Consider the following 24,183-nt stretch of genomic DNA (forward strand, 5'->3'; position numbering starts at 1 on the left):
CTGGGCCATGCCCCACTACTGGACCATGGTCTCTTTGGAATTGGGCCACATGAGTGGCTGGCCAGAGTGCTCATGCATACATGCAGCTTGGTTTGCATGAGCAGCGGGTTGGAGGGCAATTGCACCAACCCACTGCTCACATGGGTCATGTTGCATGCGTGCATGTGTGTTGACCTGCCACTCAACTAAGGGCTGTGCACATGCACACTATGAACACTAGCCTGCCACTCACGTGGCCCAGTTCTCCTTCCAGATGGGTGCCAAGCCACAAAGGATGGTGACCTCTGAGTAGACTCATTAGTTGTTTTCTTTTCTTTAGTACTATTCATCTAAGCAAATGAATCACTTTAGGACTATTCATCTAAGCAAATTAACCATTTATCAAGTTTTGTAAGTTTCAATTTATTGGTCTTCATCACCTCTATTATGGTGATCTAGATACTAGTTCCATACACCCATTGCTTCTGTTTTCTTGAAATAAAAGATGGAGAAATATAGATTATCAATATAGAAAAAAGGACAATTCCTATCAGCATGGAGGATAGACAATTGCAGCATTGCTCTCGGGTAACTTTTCTTATTGTATCTGATTTGTTGTTTTGGATATTATTGTATTTGTTCTGGCATGTTATTGTTAATCACTCCAGTTGTCCATATAAAAGGGAAAGATCTGCGCGAACATGAAACACAGTTAAAGCTTAATGTAGGCAATAAAGATACATTTTAATAGAATCCAGGGCCAGTTTAGCTATTCTTAAAAGGGGGGGGGGGAATCATTGGCTCCAACCAATAAACCACAGCTGGATTTACTAAACATGCATCTGTATAACGTTAAGCAAAACCAGGTTATAATTCAGTTCTTAAATAATAAGTGAAAGTTTCTCTCTAATGCTTCCCAGCTGGGCTTGTCTGCTTCTTTTGCAGAGACTGCCTGTCAAGTTAAGGCCTGGTATTTGCTATTGTTCAGAGTACAATTGGCAATTAGAATCTCATCATCCACTTCACAGGGAGGGGAAAAAAACCCAGCGGTTTCCCAACGTAACTACTGAACATTTGGAGACATGCTCCAAACTGAGTTGCAGTTAGATACCTGTCTCCTTTCAATAGTACTTATATTTTTGTGCTCACCGTATATTCAGAGGGACTGCTTGATGATTCAAAACAAACAAAACCATCCCTGAAACTTTTAAAAGAAGAAAAATCATGGACACAGTTTTTAATTTGGGTGTTTAGATTGCATCTTTTACTGGATGTGGTAAGGCTGGAGAAAGATATATGGATGTCTTTCGTTTCTTTTTTCCCTGGAGGGTGCTCCACTTAGAAGTGATTGTTCAATATTGTTTCAGTATTGACACTTTTAGTAGCCTAACAGTTCTTTGGCTTTTTTTTCTAAATCATTCATTACCCAGTGGGATTCCAGAGTGGTACACCATAGACATGCAATTTAAAGACAAAAATAATGCAAGACAATAAAATAGCATAACAACCTCCCTATTTAAAGTGTCTGGGCAAATAAAGGATTGCTTTAACATGCTATCAGAATAATTACAGTGGGGTCCCCAACCTATGGTCCACGGCCTGGGATAGGGCTGTGGGCTCTTGGCCAGAGGCCACAGAAACAGCTGGCTGGTGTGCGCACATGTGGGTGCACATTACCTCCACTTGTGCTAGCGCCCGCAGCCCCATTTGTGCATGCGCATAGGCATGAACGGGGATGCTAGCATGGGGCGGTTGTCCGCAGTCCATTTGCGCATGCACCGCTAGCCTTGGTGGTTTGTGCAGCCTGTTCATGCATGCGCGAATGGGCCATAGCTGCCTTGCGGGTGCGTGGCTGTTCACGCATGCGCACGGTGCCAGTGCATGCTGCATGTTCAAATGGGGCTGCTAGTGCCGCACCAGTGTGTGTGGCCCTGTGTGCGCACATGCACCAATTTTGAAGCTGCTCTCCTTTCCTCCAGTCCTCGAGCCCGGAAAGGTTGGAGACCTCTGAATTACAGTGTTGGGTGCCAGTTGCACTTGGTCTACTATTACAAATATTCTCTCTTAGGATCCTTTCATTTGAATGGTTAAAATGAGAATGTGAGGTGAAGAGAGTTATAAAGTTGATCTTAGAGAAGAAATCCAGAGACTATTGAGGAAACACCAAGTATGGAAGAAATATACATTAAGTCCAGGGAGGTGGGACAATATCACAAAGAGACTTAGATTAACCTCCTCCCTGACTCCCAGGGTTACAGGTGGGAGGTGAAGAGACAAAGAAACCTGCAAGATTATATCACTGCTCTCAGTAGAGTTCTAGTCTTTGCTGGAAGTCTTTTTCCTGATCTGGTCTACCTTGATGGGATAACAGAACCTTTTCAAGCCATCCTGAGATAAGAAAATTATGTCGGCCATTTAAAGAGGCATTTTAACTTATTTTTTAATTATTTTGAGAACCCAGAATATGCTGTCTGGATGCAAAGGGAGGTGGTTATGAGCTCCGTGTTACTGATTCATGATCTAAAATAAAAATAAGATTGGAAGAGGAGCTTCATAAAATTTCCTTAAAGTATCTGAATCTCTCTGGTCTTTTTGGATTGACAGTTCATTGAATTCAGAGCCAACGTAGTATAAGATGTTATACTAGATCTAGAGAAATCCACGCTGAAGTCTTCATTTAACCATGTCTGTCGGTAGATGACCATGGGCCAGCCACTCTCTTTTAGCCCAACTAATCCCACAAGGTTATTATGGGGATAAAATGAAGTGAGACTCTTCTTCTCATCAATATTGCCCTCAAATTCCAGATGGGAAATAAATTTAGTGAATGTAAAAAAAATTGACTGTGGTTAACAACATGCATGGCTTTGATGCCATGACAATTCTCAGCAAGGACAGCCTATTGATTCTGAATTGAAACATGAGCATTGATTATGCAAGGACAAAATATGTTTAGCCTTACCCAAGGACAGTACTTGCACAATATCCAAACACAATATTGTGCTTATCCAAGCACAATTCATACAATCTGGGATACTTTTGCAATATCTTTTGCTTACTTTGAGATATAGTGCCACAAAGTCCTTATACAAAGTAGTCACAGGGCTGACTTAGTTTGCATAATGTTAATATGTAGAGACAATCAGGAACATTCTATGAGCCTCTTAAAAGATCCTGTTAAATCTTATCATCCCATCATCGTCTTTAGTGGATATTACCTCTGGGCTTCTATCGATATAAACAAGAGAAAATTTTAGAACTACAAATGCAGAAGAATATAGGCAGAAACACCAGAAAGAGAAATGATGGACTTTAGCAACTCTTACAAAATTCATATCTCAAATAATATTTCTTTATTATAATTGTATATGGCTTGGTTACTGAGTTATTGGGAAGACATGAATGCATCATGAAAGTACTTGTATATCAACAGCCATGGTATTAGATTGGTTGAGATTTATATATTAAACAGTCTGAAATAATTACTCAATTAATCATAACAGTTAGTGTAGTTAGTTATTAATATTGTAGTTATTAATGGATTGCTACAATAGCTGAATGTCACATTCCAATAATTCCCTGAGGGCACTTTGAGGTACTTACTTCATTGCAGACAGTATAGTTGTTGTAAATACACATATACACATGCAAACAGATAGTCTAATAAATGCAGATGAGCTGAAGTCATAGAAAAATTCATTTTGATGCTTGAGTCAATCTGATGGAATCATAAAGGACCAAAGACCAAGGAATTGCAGAATTACAGGACTGGAAGATATTTTGGAGGTCAACTAGTTCAACACCCTGCCCAAAGCAGGTGACCTTATAGTATCCTGGACAAATGGCAGTCAATCTTTTCTTGAAAACCTCCAGCGATGGAGCATCCACAAATCCGGGAGGCAAGCTGTTCCATTGATTAATTATTTTCACTGTCAGGAAGTTTCCCCTTAGTTCCAGTTGGATCTGCCTTAACAAGCTTCTACCCATTGCTCCATGTCCTGCCGTCAGATGCTTTGGAGAATATGTTAACCCTTCTTTCCTGTGATAGCTCCAGACATCTATCGTGTCACCCCAATCCTTTTCTTCATTAGGCTAGACATACCTAGTTCCCTTAGCCATTGATTATATGGTTTAGCCTCCAGACCCTTTATCATTTTTTGTTACTCTTCTCTGCACTCTTTCCAGGATCTCAACATATTTTTTGAATTGTATGACCAGAACTGGATGCAGTATTCCAAGTGTAGCCTCATTAGTGCAGTATAGAGTGGTACTGTCACTTCTCGTGATCTTGATGCTATCGCCCTAGGATTTTTTTTAGGTGGCTGCAGCCCACTGCTGGCTTATATTTAAGTGGTGGCCCACTAGGAAACCAATACTTTTTCATAGTTGCCATTGTTAAGCCAGCATTGCCTATTCTATGCCTGTGCATTTGGTTTTTCCTGCCTTACTTTTCTCACCAATGAACTGCACCTTGTTGGACAGAATGTTGGAAAGAATTTTATGATTAAACCTGCATAAAAACATTCATTGTAGAGCTTCTGGCAGTAGGGATAAAAAAAATCAAAGAGTTTCAATATGTGAATTAAAAAAAGAAGTAGGAGGTTGAATATTATAACACTGTCAGATTAGACTTGGTGCATAAAGAGGTGATTCAAATGCCTCTTTAAAAAAAGAAGTCAGATGTTCATAAAATCTCCCGATGAAATTTGGATGGAATCTCCAATTGCTGCTAATGGTATGATAATTTACGTCTAAAGCTGCCTTGATCTCTAACTCCTGCCTTTTCCAGAGCATGTTTATTCAAGTAATCGTGTCCAACCGTCAGGTCAGGCTATGGTAGATGGGAAGGAAAATGGCATGAAATTTAAAGGTAGCTTTGCTGTCTTGGTTACTTTGAGAACACTTTGCTCTCACAAGAATTCAGGCAAATATTATGCTCCAGAAAGAACAGCCAAAATGACTTACAAAAAGAAGATCCTGTTTATCATGGCCCAATGCTGGTTCCCCTTTGAAAGGAACCTGCTTCACAGTTGCCAGATTGGGACACCTGAGAGAAAGTGGTAATTGAAAGCAAATATTTTGTACAGCAGCCTCTCCCAGCTTTCAAGCTGCACAAATGACCTCTTCTCTAGTAGCAGGGCATGCTAGCTGTGGAAGATGGGAGCCCTATGAGAAAATATGTACTCTAGTCTGAAAGATCCAAGGATGGGGATTAGAGTGAAGGGAAACATTCAGAAACTGCACCATGGATCTCAATAGAAAAGCAGGTTTTTCTGGTATAAAAATGAAGGCTCAGGGGAAAAAAAATGGAATTCTAGCATAGCTTTTTCCTTGATACAGCAGTAGTCTGGGACATTCTTAATCAGAACCATACAAAATAGCATAAAGATTTATTAGCTGGTTAGTAAGGTATAAGCCTAAATTGCCTATTTAAACATTAAAAGATAAACCCTGGGTCTACATTCTGAAATATGCCATTCCATTCTCCTCCCAATGAATATGCTCCCCTCATTACATGTAATTAATTACATGTAAAAAGCTACTAAACATGATTAGCTGCTAAAGCAGAATGGTTTTACTATCTCTGAAAAGATGGCAAAAAGGAGTTTAAATGAATATTCCCTGAGAAGGAATTCTAGAGTCATTACAAAAAATAATGCCATGTTTCTCCTGGAGTTGTACAATGGTATTCTGAACCTCCATGATTTATCATATTGCTTGGCCACTGTGGAGGGGATGTTGTGGGAGGGGGAAATACTTGGGACACAAACTATTTAGACACCTCTTGAAAATCTTTTCAGACATAAATTATTTTTCATGTATATATGGGAAACATTCATGATATCTCTTTGATGAATTCATCCACTCAGTCATGGAAATCTCTTTTTTTAAAAAAAAAAATATGTAATTTTAAGTAGCTCTTTAACATAATTATGCACACTTCCACATTTGTGGTCCCTTTTATAGTGGGAAATCACAGTTAATTTCTTTGCAAGTAATATTTTCCATGTGTTGTGCTGTTTTAATCATTCTTTCAGTGGGGTAGATACCATGATTATATAAAGCTCAGTTTTCGCTTGTCTAACTTGGAAGTGGATCTTTCCTTATTCAGCATTTGTATGGATGCTACAACTTGAAATATTTGTAACTTGGATTTATGCATGTTTACTGAGGATAATTTTTAATTTTAATTTTCTATTCCTGCTGAAATGTTGGCTTATAATTAATTTTATTACTGCTATTTTAATATCTGTGCCTAGTAGGTTTTAAAATTGATTGTTTGTGTAATTTGTTTTCAGATTAATTTGTTTTAACATTTTCTTATTTCTTTTACACATTTGTTCATACTAAACTAGCAAATTATCTACCATTCAATGCTCAGGGATTCTTATATAAATAAAATGTTGTAAGGTTCAAGGAGAGGGCTTCAGTTATAAGTGGTTTCCTTTTTAATCTTTTGTGCATTTTCATACAAAATGTTGAAGGTACCATTTATATCTTGGAGTCTTTTAGTCCCAGTCAGCAATTTTAGCTTAAACTGCATAGTGATTTAATATTTATCAGCCACCATTATGGCCAGTTTACCTGAAATAACAAAATAGCGGAAGGTCAAGTGATAGGAGACGATTAGCTCAGAAGTCTCTGGCTGGCTATTTTGAAAATGGAATGCTTATATGAAAGAACTGTCTGGGATTAATCCAGGCATGGCCTCTCCCTTCCCCCATTAGTTAATAATGTAGTTTTGGGGGAGCAATATATTCATAAAAGCATCCTCTAGATGTCACTCAAGGACTGAAGACTACAGAAAAAGTAATCCCAAACTATAAATTCACTGATAACCAGGTTTGTTTGTTTTTAAAGCCTGTTGTGACTTTATAATCTATTGTATATACTATTAAAACTCTCGTGTCTGTTTGATTGTTTGTAATCTTCAATTGGGTAAAATGATGAATCTTAGTGTAACAATTTTTGAATCAATATACTTCAAGTGACAGTATGTATGCAAATCCAGGGTCTATAACTTCTGTGGCATTGAAACTTGGCAAAATTGTGGGTGTTTCAATGCTGCCAAATTGGTATACCACTGTGATGCCTACGGTGATTTTCCCTACTAGGAAAATCAGTGGGGAAGCTGGTAGGAATTCGAAAGTCTCCCACTCCCACTGTGGTGATTCTGTTTGTCTGTTTAATTAAGAACTCTGAAATGATTTAGATGCAACTTATTTTCATATTTGGTGGACTTGTAGAGATATTAAAGCTTTTTGGATTAAGATTTGGTGGAATATTCAAAAGATTTTTAAGAGAAAGATAAAGTTTACTCCGCAATTGTTTTTGTTGGGTATTATTGTAGATTTTGATGTTAAAGAAATCAATTTGATGTTGAACCTTATAACAGCTGCAAGATTATTGGTGGGGCAATATTGGAAGAAAAACTTATTGCCTACTTTGGAAGAATGGATACTTAAAGTGTCTAATTTAGCAGATATGGTGAAAATCTCCGCCTATTTGAAGGATCATTCACAAGAAAAATATATTATGGTTTGGAGAAGATGGATTGATTACATTCAGAACAAATATGAGATTGAAAAGTATTATCTTGCTTTTGAGTAGATTCTAGATAATTATTATTAATTTTAATTATTTTACTATTTTTGACTTAATTTGTTAATATTTGTTGGGAGAAGAAGTAAAAGTGTGTTATGGTTTTGATTGATAGTATAGTTGATTAATGTTAGTTAGATTATGTTTGTTTATTTTATTTTTTATCCTGTAATCAGCTCTGGGAAGTGGGGGAGGGGGGAAGGGGTGGGGGGGGTTATATTGTAATAAATTTATAAAACTTTTAAATAAAAAAAAGAACTCTGAAACGATGATCCAGGTATCAGTGTCAATTAAAGTTAGAAGCTAGCTATTAGTTTCAAATCACCTTCTTTCTTTAAATGATAGCAAATTCTGGGTAAAAATATTTTTAGATCAGTCCTGTTTTTATTTTAAATAATGGGAATGCTAATTTGTTTCAAAGAACTGTGACAATCTCTTATATTTTAGATGTTGAATTGTTATATTAAATTATTCATTAAAACTCTGCAGAAAAGATCAACTTTAGATCCCAGTGTTCTCTATTGTGTGCCATGTCAAAAGGAACAATAAAAAAAGAAAAAGAAGGGAAGCTACTTTATTGGACTATATCAGTGAAAATGCCCAGCCAGATGGATTATTTTGAATAATTAAACAAAATTTTGGTGAGAACGTTCCAAAACCACTTCTGTATAGTTGTCAAGAAACATGGATGTGGAAACATTTGTGATAGCAACAGGAGTTGAATTTGACCCCCCCAAAAGAACTGTTAATAGCGATTAACAAATATCCCAGCAATGGGCTGGTTATTGTTATACCCAGCTCTACAATAGTTGGATAGAAGAACTTATCAAAACTGGTAAGTTTAGCAGTGGATAAATGGTCACAGTAAATACTGAACATTCTCATATGGTATAATTTATATGTGAATTATTGAAAACAATTGTCCTAAAAAGAGATGGCAATCCCTCCTGATTCATTCACTCCTTAGATTCCTGAAACTCCTTATTCCACCTTGTAACCAGCCAAAATTGCACATGTTGTCAGGTATTTTTAAAACATGCCCACAAAATGCAGCAAAATAAAAACAAAGGGCAGGTAGAGGCAGGTATTGCCATTTTTAGTGCTATCTCATTGGCCAACTAGATAAAATATTGACTATTCTCAAGGAGCAGGTGAAGATGTATTTGTTAGCATTGGAAACATGCTTCTTACAGTTGGCATCTGTGTGGAAAGGGCTGTGTTGGAAGTGATAACATGGGTGAAATAATTGGAATGTGACCGACATTGCTTTGAAAAAGACAAGTTACTTGCATTGCCACATGGAGTTTCTTCAGAAGTAGGTTCCAAATTGTAATTTTTAATATGAAAAAAATATGTGTCCTGTTGTCCATGCTTTGCCTATTTTGGGGAAATTTTCTCTCAGTATTCATATCCAGAGCTAAATATGGCACTCAGCTGAGAAAAAAGCCATATGTCTTTGCTTTATATGGTTTTGGAAATGCAATTCAAAATATAGTTGTTGGAAAACCATTTCCATTGCGGTACATATAAGATGAGTTAATTTTTTAAAATTAGTTTTTTGTTAGGATAAATGTAGTGCATACCAATTACATATTCATGTTAAAAAAAATTGAAAGATATGTCTGGAAAGGCATGCCTCCTCAGAAGAATTTGTATTTTTGTGAATCCCTAAGATAGACTATTAGATTAACTGGTTTAAAGGTTAACTGGCTTTCTTTATTTCAATGAGCAAAATTCATTATCATTTCATGCTTATATCTTCAGTAGATTTGCATAGAATTTCACTCACCTTAGTTTCATTAGAAAATGTAAATATGTTCTATATTTTATCTAGCTAGCAAAGACAGAAGGACAGAAGATGTAAAATTTCACTAAGTATTTCAGATTTAAAATTTTGCCTTCATGATGGCCAAATGTTGAAGATATTAGGATCTTTAAGTACATTTTCATATAAAACAGCTTATGCAAGTCAGCATGGACCTTTCCAAGAAATAAATATTATTTAGCAGCAGGGACTTTGATTCTGAATTCCTTCTTTAAGGGAACCCTAGACAGTTCAGGGAAGTATATACAAAATTCAGGTGAAAGAATTTCATAAACATGACAGAAAGGGGAAATAATTACAGATGCTGTCAAAGTTCGATTTTGATTGGGAGTCATGGAAAATCTGTGCTTAGAACAAGGAAATGCAACATTTTACAAAGGAAATATGTTATGAAACCTTGACCTGCTTGCTTGTTTTTCCCATAGGAAAAGTCGTATCTTACTGCAAAGGGAACAAAATCTATAAAAAAGAAAAAAACGCCAGATTCCTCAGGTTAGATATCTCTTTTTCTCTCTCAAAACTAACACGAGTGGTATTGTTTTTGCAGCTTTGTGCCCTAGACAGGGAGAGTATGATTTGTCAAATGGAAAAAGGGGTTTTCACCTCAGGGCATTCTGGGCTAAAGTTTCTTAACCTTGGCTTTTTGCCCATGGGACATGTGCCAAGTCTATCTCTTTAGATCAGCTAGCTGCATTTTTCTAGTGCCAGCATTGCATAATCTCATTCCTCCAACTAGATTAGCCATGTTACTTGCCAGTATTAGAAGCGCTGCATCCCCTTGATTGTCTGTTGCTATAACTTGTTTGCCAAAGTTTGGAGAAGTTGTGTTGCTCACAGCAAACAGAAATTTTGATTTGAGTTACAATAGGGCTTGTTCAGTAGAACAAAGGATACAGTTAATTCAGCTGACAATATATTATTGTTTTATTTTTTAAAATGGCCAAAAATATCAGACAAACATCTGAAAATCTGTTCTCTGAATGGAGACGAATGAATTAACTGTATCTTAACTGTAGAGTCCATTGGAGGGAGTTGACCAATACATTTAAATAAATAAAATAAAATTAATGAATTCAAGGTTCTGAACCCATATAAAGTTTCCTTTCAGAAGTTTTATAGTTCCAGAATTTTTAAAATAGGAAGGATGAAAAGAATACCCTTCTGCCTTCTTTTGGGCTGCATTTCTATGCTACTTGGAAGTGATGCTTTCACACGTGGAAAATGAATGGAAATGTTTTATTTTTTTATTATAATTTTTATTAGTTTTTTACACAAACATAAGTCATTTAATAGTTGGTAAACAGTATGGTTTCTGAGTTACATTTGTAAAAACAGTCCTTAACAATTAATTTCTATAGTCTGTATTTCATATGTTAATTTTGATTACTTTCCTCTTTCCCTAAAAAAACATCCTTTTTTGCAAACATTGCATTAATACAATTCTTAATATTTTAATAACTGACAATTTAGTATATATTTTTTCCAATATTCCTAAAAAATAATCATCATATTAATACATTTTTTTCTTTCCATTCATTTGGATTTGCCTTATCATCAATCCTGTTACAGTCCTTATTTTAGTTTATTTCTTCCATCAAATTTGGAGTATTTTTACTGGTAGATTTGATTCTATTTTTATGAATGGAAATGTTTTGACAGAAGAGCAATGAATAGCAGTGGTCAGAATCCTTCAACTAGAGGCACCCTTGAGTGAGAAGAATATATTCTTTATAATATATTTAGACTCTTAGTGGTTGAATACTTCACTTCAGAAGCTGGAAAGTCCCTAACTTTCAAAAGAGAGAAGCAGGTTGCTGCAGTGTGAATAATTGGATGATGTTACATAAGTATTCTTTTCACTGAAATCGTTGATTTTTTTTTTCTAGATGGCTCTGATGAGAAGTCAGAATTATATTCTCATACGGAAAAGGTCCATAAACTCAACAAAGAGAATACAGAGAAGGCAAACACTTTTCTTGTTCAGAGAAATTCCCTAACATCTCTTGATTCTTATGAGTCTGAAGTGTGTGCAGAGAGAAGTAATAGTAACAGTTGGAAAGGTTCTCTTCGGAAGACCTCAGGAAAGAGTCCAGAGGAGGTGAATGCAAATGAAGCCAACCAAAGTCAGAATAACCCAGATACAGAAGGTGATGCTCTAGGACCTGTGAAGAAGCATGATGGATCTCAAGAAAGTCCAGAGAATGTGGGAGAAGATGATAAAAGAAAAGATATTCCCAGGGATGAAAAAGCAGAAGTACCAGAAAAAATATCTCAAAGAAAAAAATCAATAGAAGATCCAGATATCAAGTATGTTTCAATATCACACTATCTCCCTTTAGATTTATTCATATAGCATCATGCAGTACAGAGAGAGAGAGAGAGAGAGAGAGAGAGAGAGAGAGAGAGAGAGGCTATCACTTTAGATCGTTAGATTAAAGATAATTCACACACAAGGATAAACACTATATAATATTTAATAGGCAATAAAAACAACAACACTATTTCCAGCATGGGAAGAGAAGATTTAGGGGGATGGACATAGTAGCTCTGAAGTATTATCAGATGGACAAAGGCAAAGTTACTCAAAGAGTAACTTATAGAAAGATACATTTTGGTTCAGAATTAAGAGAAACGTATGGAATTTGGGGATAGTTTGACAAAGGAATTAATTCCTTGGTGTAATTATAGATACACCCTCAATAAAAGCGGTGAATCAGAAACAGGTTAGCCATCTGACTAGAATGTTCTTATTTTGAATTTCCTGTGTTAAACAAGACCTGGACTATTAGGCCTCTATAAACACTTTTTTGTAGTGTTGGCCTTCCGGTCTTGGCATTCTGTGTTAAAAAGAACGCAATATCCAACTTTCACTTTTTTCTAATTGGCTTGAGCAGATGTTGAATAATTGTTAGTCTAACAGTTGTTGACAATACAAAACTTGTTCAACATGCTGTAGGATATTTGGTCCAAATGTTGGTCTTACATTACTTATAATCCTCTCAAGTCTTGGCTTTTATTGTACAAGAATTTTTCTTTTTTTTTGCAAACTCATTGGAACCAGAAAGACAAAATTTGCATAAGAAAACTTCCTGTTGGATTAGCTTAATTTAGAACTTTTGGACAACAAAGAAAACAGTCTTATGGAAATGTTGACATGTTACTAATGAAATTGATAGAAAGATTTAATGTTCCTGTCCATAATGAAATCCAGTAATAACAATAATTTGATAAGTTTTGAATTCTACACACCATACTATAAGGATTTGGAGGGAAATGGAATGGTTCTGTTCAACCAAAACCATCTTCCTTGAAAATATTCTCTAAGTTAGATGGAATCCATAATACATGGTGCACACATATAATAAGGAGCCCAATATATTGTGGAAGCTTGTGAGGTAATGGTAAGAACTTTGCTCCCTAAGGTTTCCAATTTAGCCGGGAGGAGATTTTCTCATATTCTCACAAGACCTATTCCTGTTCTAACATTCTGCCATTTATATTACCACTGAAAATATATACAGTTCGTCCTCAGGTTATGACAGCAATTGAGATTAGGATTGCCATCTCTAAGTGATGTACAGTGTGATGATATATGATCACAACACTTAGCAATCGCAATCCTGGCAGTCCTGGTTGCCATTGGAGGTGTGGGTCATTAAGCAGGAAACAGAGAGCCTCAGATAAGGAGCCCAGAAGTGCCATAGGGGGGTTGGGGAGGCCAAGGGAACGTCTTGGGAGGCCCAGTGTAGGTCACATAAGAGCGCACAAAGTCTGGGGGATAGGAATATAAATTTATATGCCACCCAGAGTTGCTTCAACAGTGATATCAGCAGCATATAAATTTAATAAATAAATGAATAAAATGCAGGATGGCCAGGGGATGAATAGTGCAGGATCATGGAAGTTCAGGAAGACTGGAGGAGGGGAACTTATCAGAATGAGTTCTGACTTTCCCTGCCAGCTTCCCCATTTTCTTGTAGGAAACCATCGCAGGGGGTTGGACTCGATGACCTCCAAGGTCCCTTCCAACTTTATTATTATTATTATTCCATGATGTGAGATGCTGCAAGTGTTGTAAGGGCAAGCCAGTTGCCAAGCTTGCAAGGGCTAGTGATAAGTACCACTTGTTCCATGCTCTCATGACTCATGAACAAGTGGTTGATAACTGAAGACCACCTGTACAATTTCCCACATAAATGAGGCTTTCTGCTCAGTGGTTCATGTCCTGGTTAACTCCTGCATAGATTGCTGTAATGTGCTCTAAACGGAGCTGCCCTTGAAGAACATTTGAAAGCTTCAGCAGTGCAAATGCAGCAGCAGGGGTAATGATGTGCCCGGATAGTTCTGAGCATTTATACCTCAGCTCAAGGTGTTGGATAACCTATACATTCCCACATGATATGACGCCAGGCTATTTGAGGGACTGACTCTCCCCAATTACACTTACTTGTCCCATCAAGACCAACAAGAAGAGGCATAATATGGGTTCCATCTATAAGGAAATGCCATCTGACGGGAGCCAAGAGAGGAGCCTTTATCTCTTCACTGCACCCACCATATGCAACATCTTTTCCCCCCAGAGGTCAGACTGGCTGCAACCTTGCTGGCCTTCCCAAAAAGGCCTGAAGATATGGCTTTGCCCTTCTGGCCTAGGGATCAGATACTGTAATGGTGGCGCAAAACTCACAAAACTGTTATTGTTAACCTAAATTAACTATTTTCTCCTTTTGATTGTATTGTATAGACTGCAGGATTATTTTTTTTAGTTCCAGCACTCTTTGTGTTTTAATCTTGTAAGCGACTCAGAATCAAATATGTGAAATGGGCAGCTCCATAAATTGAATAAAATAATGAAATAAAATAAAATAATACATGTATTCATCGATCAACCATGAACTCTAAAAACAAATGCTTCTGATAATTTGGGTTGTTTATATTTCTCTACAATGTTCCAAAGATGACACTGGAATAATTTACGATTTCTCATCTAGGCATAAAGAAAATGAAAAAGCTTTATTTCTTCTGAAAGATGAGCAAACCCTCAGCAGCAAGCGTCGTGTGAATGAGGGAAGTTTTCCCAAAGATATCAACAAAAAGAGCAGAGTGGATGTAGCAAAGGCCAGTGGTGGACTTAAACCAAAAGAAGCAGCTAAGCCAAAAACAACAGAACTTGCCTTACTTGGAAAAACAATCCCATCTAAATCAACAGCTGCCAACAAGAACAAAATGAAGCAAGACGCTTCAAAGGGGGATAATTTTATAATTGGTACAACTCAGCTTTAAAAATATATAAAATGTATACTAATTGCAAGCAAAATGAATCCATTTGTATTGCATATTCTACATTGTTCTGTTAACAGAAGAATAACACCTGGATTGCTAGCTTATACCAGTTGAATATCTCACCTGAAGATTTGAAAGCAAACAAATTTTCGTGCTACCTGTTCTTTTGTCTATCCTTGTCATTAACTTTTTTGTTGGTTTATTTGATTGCCAGTTTCTAAGGTTTGGGCTTTGCTAGACATACAGCAATAGAAGCAAGTTATTTTAATATTAAATTAAATTTTGCTTAAATGTGCCACCAGGTTGTTTCAGCTCCCATTGATAGATTTTCTCCACGACAATTTATACCTAACCTATTCTTGCATGTTTCCCAAAGGTGTTACTGAAACTGAATCTATCATCCTTATTGTTTGTCCTCTTCTCTTTCCCTCCATCTTTCCCAGCATTGCAGCCATTTGCAGAGAGCTGGGCCTTCACATAATGAATCTGAAAGAGGATAATTTGAACCTGGTCATTTGTGCCTCGAGTGAGAACTCTGGATTATTTGCTTGATATCCATTGTTTTCTGCTCTTGGCTGTCCACAGTATTCTCGGGAGTTTTCTTCAACACCAAAAGTTAAAAAATATCTTTCCAGCTTTCATTTCCATTGTTTCTCAGTTGTCATGATTGTAGGTATAGGGCAGGGGTAGGCAACCTTGGCTCTTTTATGACTCGTGGACTTCAACTCCCAGAATTCCTGAACTAGCATGGCTGACTCAGGAATTCTGGGAGTTGAAGTCCACGAGTCATAAAAGAGCCAAGATTGCCTACCCCTGGTATAGGGACTCATGGCATTTGAGTATCTTTTCCAAGACTTTCATGGCTCATCTAGCAAGTGCTCTCTAAAACTCTTTATTAAGTTTCTTCCTGAGATTATTTGTCTTCCTTGATTTGCTTCTCTTTCTTGGCAATTTCCACAGTTTGTTCTAATTCTCCCAGTTTGCTTTCTTCTCTTCCTTTTTTTGCAGTCCCTTTTCACATTCATAGTGAACAATTTCTTCAAGTTCATTTGTAATTCCTCTGGTTCTTTAATCATTGAGGCTCAGTATTTCAGTGTGATTTCTGATGTTCTCCTTGAAAACGGTGGATATATGTACAACAGTGTTTCTCAACCTTGACAATTTTAAGGCATGTGGACTTCAACTCCCAGAATTCCACAGCCAGCAACGCTGGCTGTGGAATTCTAGGAGTTGAAGTCCACATGCCTTAAAATTGTCAAGGTTGAGAAACACTGATGTACAAGATCCTACTGTGGAAACTTACTGGCTTCTTTGTCTGTTTTAGCTTGACTTGGAACTGGGTGACTTTGGGCCAGTCAGTCTCTCTCAGCCCAAACCACCCCACAATATTATTGTTGTGGGGAAAATAGGAAGAGCAGTATTAAGTATGTTTACTACCTTACTTATATAAAGTAATAAAGGGCAAGATAAAAATATATTAGATAAATAAATAAACTAGCACATGAGCAGTTCATGATGTGTTCCACAGTCAGTGCCTGGCTATGTTTATGATTCTGTAATTCAGCTCCTCTGTCTCCTTTTAGCAATCATATTATCAATTTGATTTCTATATACTTCATCTGGTGATATCCGTTTATAGAGGCGTCATTTTTATTGTTTGAACACAGTGTTAGCCAGGAGTTTTTTTCTCATAGAATGCCCAGAACGGAGTTCCGGCACCTTTTTTGGATGGAACCTTGTAGGGTAGGCAAGGCGGGTTGTATGACGTGTGTGAGTTCCGGCACTTTTTTTTTTTTTTTTTTTTTAGAAAAAAAGCACTGGTGTTAGCTATGAAGATTTCATTGGAGTGGCATAAACTAATACATTGCTTTCCTGTTTCATTTTAGTTTCCTAAGCCATACCATCCAATTACATTTTCCTTTTTAATATTTCCAATATTGACATTCCCATCGCCAGTCACAAGGAGCGCTTGATTTCAAACTGAAGTTGATATAAAACTCATCAAGCTCCTTTTTCTACTTTGGAGGTTAGAGCATAAACTTAAAAGACTATCACATTAAGGGATTGCTCATGAAGTCTAGTTGATGTTATCATTTATTACATTGTAACAAAGTACAATTCTTACTATGCTCTTCCTAAGTATAAAAGCAAAGCTGTTTTATCTTGTTTTCACGTCCTTAAGAATAAAAAGTATGATTTTTCTGAAAGAAAGTATCCAATCCATTTTGACTTCCTGATGCCTAAGATGTCAATTTATAGTTATTTCACTTCTTCGTTCCCATGTTCGTGCTTCTTGGATACAATTAAGGTTGACTTTATTAAGCTGAATAGGTAGCTCTCTGTAGCCTAAAGCAACATTAAAAACCTGTATTTCTATGTCACCACCATTATGTTTTTCAAATTTTCAAACTGTTCCAAAGTTCTTTTAGGACCTACCAAGTCAGAATCAACCCATGGTAGAATTTGTGGAATCCTGTTCCAGAAAACAACATATACAAAAATCTTTTGCACAGTCAAAAGCTGCCATCTTGCAACAGTGCACAGGACTAAGAACCCAAACAAGGGGAAATAGTGGTTTGAAGTTGCTAATTACATTTTAACACCTGAACAAAAACTGAAAAGGCACACAAATAATTTTGAGACAGCAGGACAGAATCCGAGAGACTGTGAGTTCTAATTCCACTTTAGGCAAAGACCCAACTTAAGCAGAAACCTTGGGCCAGTCACTCTCTCTCAGCTCTAGGAAGCAGGCAATAGCAAACTACTTCTGAAATCTTGCTAAGAAAACTGCAGGGACTTATCCAGGCCGTTGCCAGCAGACAAAATCTAACTCAAAGGCATGCATACACACATAACCATTTGTGTCTCTCATTTCATTAGTTCACATTGGATGTGGTCTTTTGTGTTTATCATTTACAGGTAACATACTATCAATACCTGCTCCTTTTGATCACAGGATCATCAAAGCAAAAAGAGCTGGGATTGGAAGCTTCTATCACATCTTCAAGAATGAAGTTTTGGGAGGGTAAGCCGAGCCAAAATTATAGTTCATTCAGTGCAGAATCTCTTAAAAGAATCAGACCAACCTCTGGATACTGTCCTAGATTACTACAGTACAGATCAAGTAGTAGTTTTATTTGGATGAAGCAATAAGCGAACCATCCTAGTCCAGAATAGCAATGGCTTACATATTTTAAATGGAAGACTGAACAGAAAGTTGATGGTTTCTGGAGCTGAGTTATTTTGGTGTCTTCCAGTTCAAGAAGTCCTTGCTATTACCAATCAAACCAATCGATTCACAATACAAATAAATAGTCTATCATAATCTGTCCTAAAAATGAATGAGTGTTCTAAATTCTACCTCAAAGCATGACACTTTCATGAGAAGGAATGCTGAGAACATCAAAAGGTCTGCTGGTCTTAAAGCTCTATTTTGTCCAATGCCCTGTTTACTGCAGGGACCAGGCAAAAGCCTGGACATTGTCATTTTTCTTGTTTCTCTTCTGGAAATAGGACCAATCATGTTGATCTCCTAAATCAGGGCTCTTCAAACTTGGCCCTTTTATGACTTGTGGACTTCAACTCCCAGAATTCCTCAGCTAGGCACACTGGCTGAGGAATTCTGGGAGCTGAAGTCCACAAGTCATAAAAGGGCCAAGTTTGAAGATCCTTGTCCTAAATCTTTTATTGTAATCTTTTAACAAGTATGTAAGATCAGCCTTGTAGGGTCAGGGCAAGTGATTCTCCTAATCATAGGACTGTCCTAACTTCAAAAGAAATGAAATGAAAAGTCACCTGAGGCCTGAATTCAATTATGCTTTTTTCTTTTTCTTTCTCTAGTGGACGGTTTGGCCAGGTGCATAAATGTGAAGAAAAAGAGACAGGTCTCAAATTAGCAGCCAAAACTATAAAAGCCAGGAGTGTAAAGGAAAAGGTAAGTGGGCTTTGAATAACACCTTATAGCAGGGATCTTCAAACTCGGCCCTTTTATGACTCATGGACTTCAACTCCTCAGCCAGGCACACTGGCTGAGGAATTCTGGGAGTTGAAGTCCTTGAGTCATAAAAGGGCCGGGTTTGAAGACCCCTGCCTTATAGCAATGTGTGGGCTATCTACTGACTTGGCTTCACCTGGACAAACTTTTGCAGATGGACTCATATGCTTCTTGTGTGATATAAAGATCTTAGCTATTTGTACAAAGATCAGCGTTTGAAATCTCCACTTCAATCTCTCCCCCCCAACATCAAATTAGGTAATCTATAAAGCAGGTCTATGCCACAAATCAAGGGTCTGTGTTGTAATTTCTTTCACATTATTATTTTAGGAAGAAAATCTTATTCTATTTTCTCAGCTCTTGCAAAGATTCATTGCAGAGTGTCTCAACACTCTGCTTTGGAATTGAAAGTCAAACATATCTTGTACTTGGGTGGAAACCACATAGGATTACCAGGCTATAAACTAGATTTAAGTAGTAAAAAACAAAAATTTAGCAGCAATGGCAAGCCAGATGTACACTGTTGTCAAGAAAAAAAAAACAAATGTCGCCATGAGATTTCTAGGAGTTAATTCAAGTTGAAAGAGACTATCAGAACTTAGATCAGCCCAAATTGTAATTCTCCATTATTCTGGAAACTTAATCTTATTCTTAGGAACTAGGGAATAACAGAAGCCCAAAAGATTGATTCTTCTTCTAGATATGTCATCGCATTTTAAACAAAAAAGAAATTGCATATGCTCTGAAGATCAGCCTGCAGCAGAACACAGAATCTCTCTCTCTCTCTCTCTCTCCCCTCCTCCCTCCCTCCCTCCCTCCCTCTCCCTCTCCCTCTCTCTCCATCATCATCATCATCATCATCATCATCATCATCTCTTTAAGCAAGCAGGACCCAGGATTTAACTCTTATACCTTTCTCTCCTACTCTTTTATGCAAAGACCTTAAGATATTTTTTTTTCATCCTTCCACAACTCAGCTGCTTTCTCTGATCTTGTTCTGGAACAGCATCAGTGTTCAACTTGCCAGTTTAACCATTATAGACAGTTCACCTGATCAACAATATAACACAGGTTTCTTTCTGGTTTTGCTTTTTTTTTTTTTTTTTTAAGAAAAATGCCTTAGTGGTTCAAAGTACTTCTAGCTCAGCAGACAAAGCAGAGGCAATGCCTATCTGAATAGAGGCATAAAGAATGATAGTCATGGCTTCTTCTGAAATGCAGTTGCTCTTGAATTCTTAGACTTGGGCAAAGTATAAATTTTGTTGTCATCCAAATATTGGCAGTGCATATTTCCACCAGCTGAGGTTCAGCACTTTGGGATGTCATTGCATTGGAGAAGGGAGCTTTAAGGGTTTAACTAATATATGGAAACAGGAAAATCAACAATATTAAAGATGGCATTAAGATTTTTGCTACATTCTCCTCTAATGTAACAATGTTCTTTTTTTTTCTTTGCAGGATGAAGTGAAAAATGAGATTAGTATAATGAATCAGTTGACCCACATGAACATCATTCAGCTGTATGATGCTTTTGAATCAAAAAATGATCTTGTCCTTATTATGGAATAGTATGTATCAATTAAACGTTTGTTCTGCTTCTCTTTCTTAACTGTGTCTGCAGCCAAAGCATTTAAGGAGATTCTCCTCATTCTCCATTCAGTCAACAGTGTGCTAAACCCAGCGACTGTAGTTATCTTTTATGGGAGTATAGAGAATGTAGACAACATCTATAGTTTATACTACATATATAAAGTGGAAGATATATCTACAGTATATCTTCCACTTTTCTCTGATATACTTAACCTGGACCAGGTTTACAGAGATTACATAGTGACAGAACAGAAGGTAAGTTTTGGAAAGAAAAAAAAATTCTACATTCACACTTAGGCAATTTCTTTATTAGAATCAATATTATCCATACTTACTACTTCTGAGTCACGGTGGTGCAGTGATTAGAATGCAGAACTGCAGGCTACTTCTGCTGATCGCTGGCTGCCAGCAGTTGGGCAGTTTGAGTCTCACCAGCTCAAGGTTGACTCAGCCTTCCATCCTTCTGAGGTTGGTAAAATCAGGACCCAGACTGTTGGGGGCGATAGGCTGACTCTGAAAACTACTCACAGAGGGCTGTAAAGCAGTGTGAAGTGGTATATAAGTTTAAGTGCTATTTATTTATTTATTATTTTTATTTATTTAGACTTATATACCGCTTTAAGTGCAAGCACTCTCTAAGCGGTGTACACCAGTAAGCAATGTATATATATATTTACATTGTCCCCAACAACCTACCTCGGAAGGATGGAAGGCTGAGTCAACCTTGAGCCGGTGAGATTTGAACCGCTGACCTGCTGAACACAGTCAGCTAAAGTGGCCTGCAGTACTGCACTCTAACTGCTGCGCCACCTCAGCTATTGCCATTGCTGTTCTGTGCAGGTATGTACAGATTCAAAATTGGAAACCATGTAGAGGTTGGATCAACTTCTGTTTGAATATGGATGTTTTGAAACACTACAATTTGATTGGGGTGTTTGAATTTTTATATGCAACCTGACAAGGGGAGGGTGACGTTGGAAGTATGAACTAGATTGGCAACATTTTCAGTGAAATGTGCTTAGCTATATCAGGGATTCAACTTTTGCATGTAAAGCATGTGCTTTACTACTGAAGTATATCATTAATGCATTAGAGAGTCATACTATTCTTAACCCCCCCCCTCTCTCTCTGCCTGAAGAATACTAAGATAGACCTCACCAATTGGAGAATAAATGCCCTACTTAGATTTCTGCACATCTATGATCTCCAGTAATTGTTTACTCACTGAAAACTGTACATCTAGCTTATCGCAAATCTCTTGACATTCACTCCTTGAAATACTCCACCTTCAATAAAAATAAAGCTGTTGACAGTTTGTCTTGGAATTACGACCAAAAAGTATATTCTACATCAGGTAATAACCAAATCCTAAAAGATTCATTACAGTTTGTTTGTTTTGTACATAGCCAATTTATGAGAGTCTAGGTCTGCATGTACATAGTCACATGGGAAACAAACATTTCTGACCAGCCTTCCCGATTCTAGTGTTTTCTTATAATCCTAGATAGACATGTGGATCATGCCAGGTTGGAGAATATTGTTCTTGAATGTAAAATTTTAAGCACACTGAATTACGAATTAAGTCTATCTGTCTCTCTTTTCAGTGTGGAAGGAGGAGAACTGTTTGATCGAATTCTTGATGAAAACTCCAGCTTGACAGAGATGGAAGCCATCTTATTCATAAAACAAATCTGTGAAGGGATTCAATACATGCATCAAATGTATATTCTCCATTTGGACTTGAAGGTTCTGTGCATTTGTTGTACTTCCTATGCAAAAAAAATGTATATACTAACTAGACTGAACATCTTAGAATTCAGTATTATGATAGCAATTGGTGACCCTTTTTGATTTGGAGCACTGAGTGTCATGAATAGACTCAAATTTCAGATAATAAAAGCACATTAGGAGTGGGGATAGAATTTTAGACCTCAAATTGTCCTTTATCCTTAGAACTTGTAGGCAATGGTTAGAACATCTACTCAGGTTGAGGACTATTGTTTTAGCAGTAATCCACCACATTTCAGTGAATTAGAAGAAGGTCCAAGGATTACAAGAAAGCAATTAAAATGATCCATCCTGCTATAAGATCAGTTGCACTGGTCTCCTGTTTGCTGTGATTGCAGTACACTGTCTTCCAGCATGCCATAGTGTTGAAAAGCAAAGTGAAGTTCAAATGTTTCCTTTTCTTGATGTGGTAGCTCTCAGGACAGCTGAAAAGGATAGTTGCTAATACTAAAGAAATAATTATTCCTATAGCCTAAATTCTTAAGGCAAGAGATTAAGTGGATGGATAGATGAATGATAGGACAGAATATTTTATTTGGCCATGTGATTAGATCCACAAGGCATCTGTCTCCAGTGCAGAAGCTCTCAGTGTACATGCAAAGCAACAGAGCAATAATAATCATAATAATGATACCAGTAAGAGGGATAGTAATGACGATGAGAAAGATAATCATAATACGACAGCCATGCAACATGGGTATTATATTTAGATGTGACAGTACTGTGAGAATTAGGTGTTCAGTAGAGTGATGGCACTGAGGGAATAAACCATCCTGTGTCTAGTTTCAGGGGTAGGCAACCTTGGCTCTTTTATGACTCATGGACTTCAACTCCCAGAATTCCTGAGCCAGCATGGCTCAGCTTGGAAACTCTCCCTTTCCCCTCAGCATGACTGGCTCAGGAATTCTGGGAGTTGAAGTCCACAAGTTATAAAAGAGCCAAGGTTGCCTACCCCTCGTCTAGTTGTATTGGCATGCAATGCCCTACAGCAGCATCCTGAGGGGAGGAGTTGAAAGAGTTTATGTCCAGGATGTGAGGGGATCTGTAGATATTTTTTCAGCCCTCCTTCTGACCCACACTATATGCAGATTTTCTATGGAAGTCAGGCTGGTTGCAACTGTTTTTTTTCCGCAGGCCTAACGATTGGTTGGTATCTGTACTTGTCCTGTTTGGTTGCTGTACCAAGCCAGAAAGTTATAGAAATACAAATGACAGACTCAATAATTTCTCTGTAGAACTGTATCAACATTTCCTGGGGCAGTCTGAACTTGAACTTCCTGAGTTGATCAGGAAGAACATTCTTTCTTGTGCCTTTTTAATGATGTTCTAATGCCATTTCAAATCCTTTGGGAGATTATGGAACCCAAAAACCTGAAGAACTCTGCTGCTGCTGATAGTATCAGACAAAAGTTCTATAAATAATGGGAATTTAAGAGGCATATGTTTGATGGTGAGGCCGTCACAGATGTCAAACCATATTCTCCATTGAATCAAGAACTGTCCCTGAAGTTATCTTCCTTTAGGAAGAGCAGCTATTGGGCCTTGTTGCATTCTATACATTTATTTATTTAGGCATCCAGTGCCTTGGTTGTCTCTAAATCAGAGCCATGTATTTGGCTACTTAGCTTGCTGAATGTGATCCCAAATAACTGAATAACTTGGTGAGAGTGAATGCATATTATGTTACTTGAACGTCACTCTACTTTCAGTTCTATAACACTAAAACCATTAGGAAAAACTCAGTTGCCTCTGGCCAAAAGAAAATCTAATTTTTGTTCATGCCAAACCTCTCTGCAAAAACCACCAAGTCTGGATTTAAAGAGGGACAATATCAATTTTTCCTTTTTGTTGATTCTTATTTCATTGGATAAAGTAGTTTTTAATTACCAAATTGCCTAATTGAATACCAATTTGCTACATTATCTAGTTATGTACTTTTATCAGATGTTGGAATATTTAGTTCTATGAGTGTAACTGAGTGAAAATCGGGTTAAATCTGTATTTTATCTGGTTTGGAGATTCAGCCCAGAATTTACTTTGGAGTATTTCTATGATATAGATGTTCATGACTTATTATTCTGTAAATATTTGTAAATTTGGGGGGGGGACTGCAAGGGGCGTT

General features: G+C 37.2%; 1 protein-coding gene across 2 annotated transcripts in view; it reads left to right on the forward strand.

The window, feature by feature from the left end:
- MYLK4 (myosin light chain kinase family member 4) overlaps window positions 1-24,183 on the forward strand; it is a 112,792-nt gene that overhangs the window by 67,722 nt on the left and 20,887 nt on the right. For both annotated transcript variants that reach the window (XM_039319705.1, XM_039319704.1), the window contains 7 exons: window positions 9,832-9,898; window positions 11,293-11,713; window positions 14,398-14,672; window positions 17,609-17,714; window positions 18,530-18,623; window positions 20,142-20,251; window positions 21,878-22,019. In XM_039319705.1, coding sequence (XP_039175639.1) covers window positions 9,832-9,898; window positions 11,293-11,713; window positions 14,398-14,672; window positions 17,609-17,714; window positions 18,530-18,623; window positions 20,142-20,251; window positions 21,878-22,019 — 1,215 coding nt within the window. The remainder of the gene's footprint in view (window positions 1-9,831; window positions 9,899-11,292; window positions 11,714-14,397; window positions 14,673-17,608; window positions 17,715-18,529; window positions 18,624-20,141; window positions 20,252-21,877; window positions 22,020-24,183) is intronic.

Source organism: Crotalus tigris, unplaced genomic scaffold (assembly GCF_016545835.1).
Source record: "Crotalus tigris isolate CLP2741 ecotype Arizona unplaced genomic scaffold, ASM1654583v1 scf7180000023608.1681014, whole genome shotgun sequence".
Taxonomy (NCBI): Eukaryota; Metazoa; Chordata; class Lepidosauria; order Squamata; family Viperidae; genus Crotalus; species Crotalus tigris.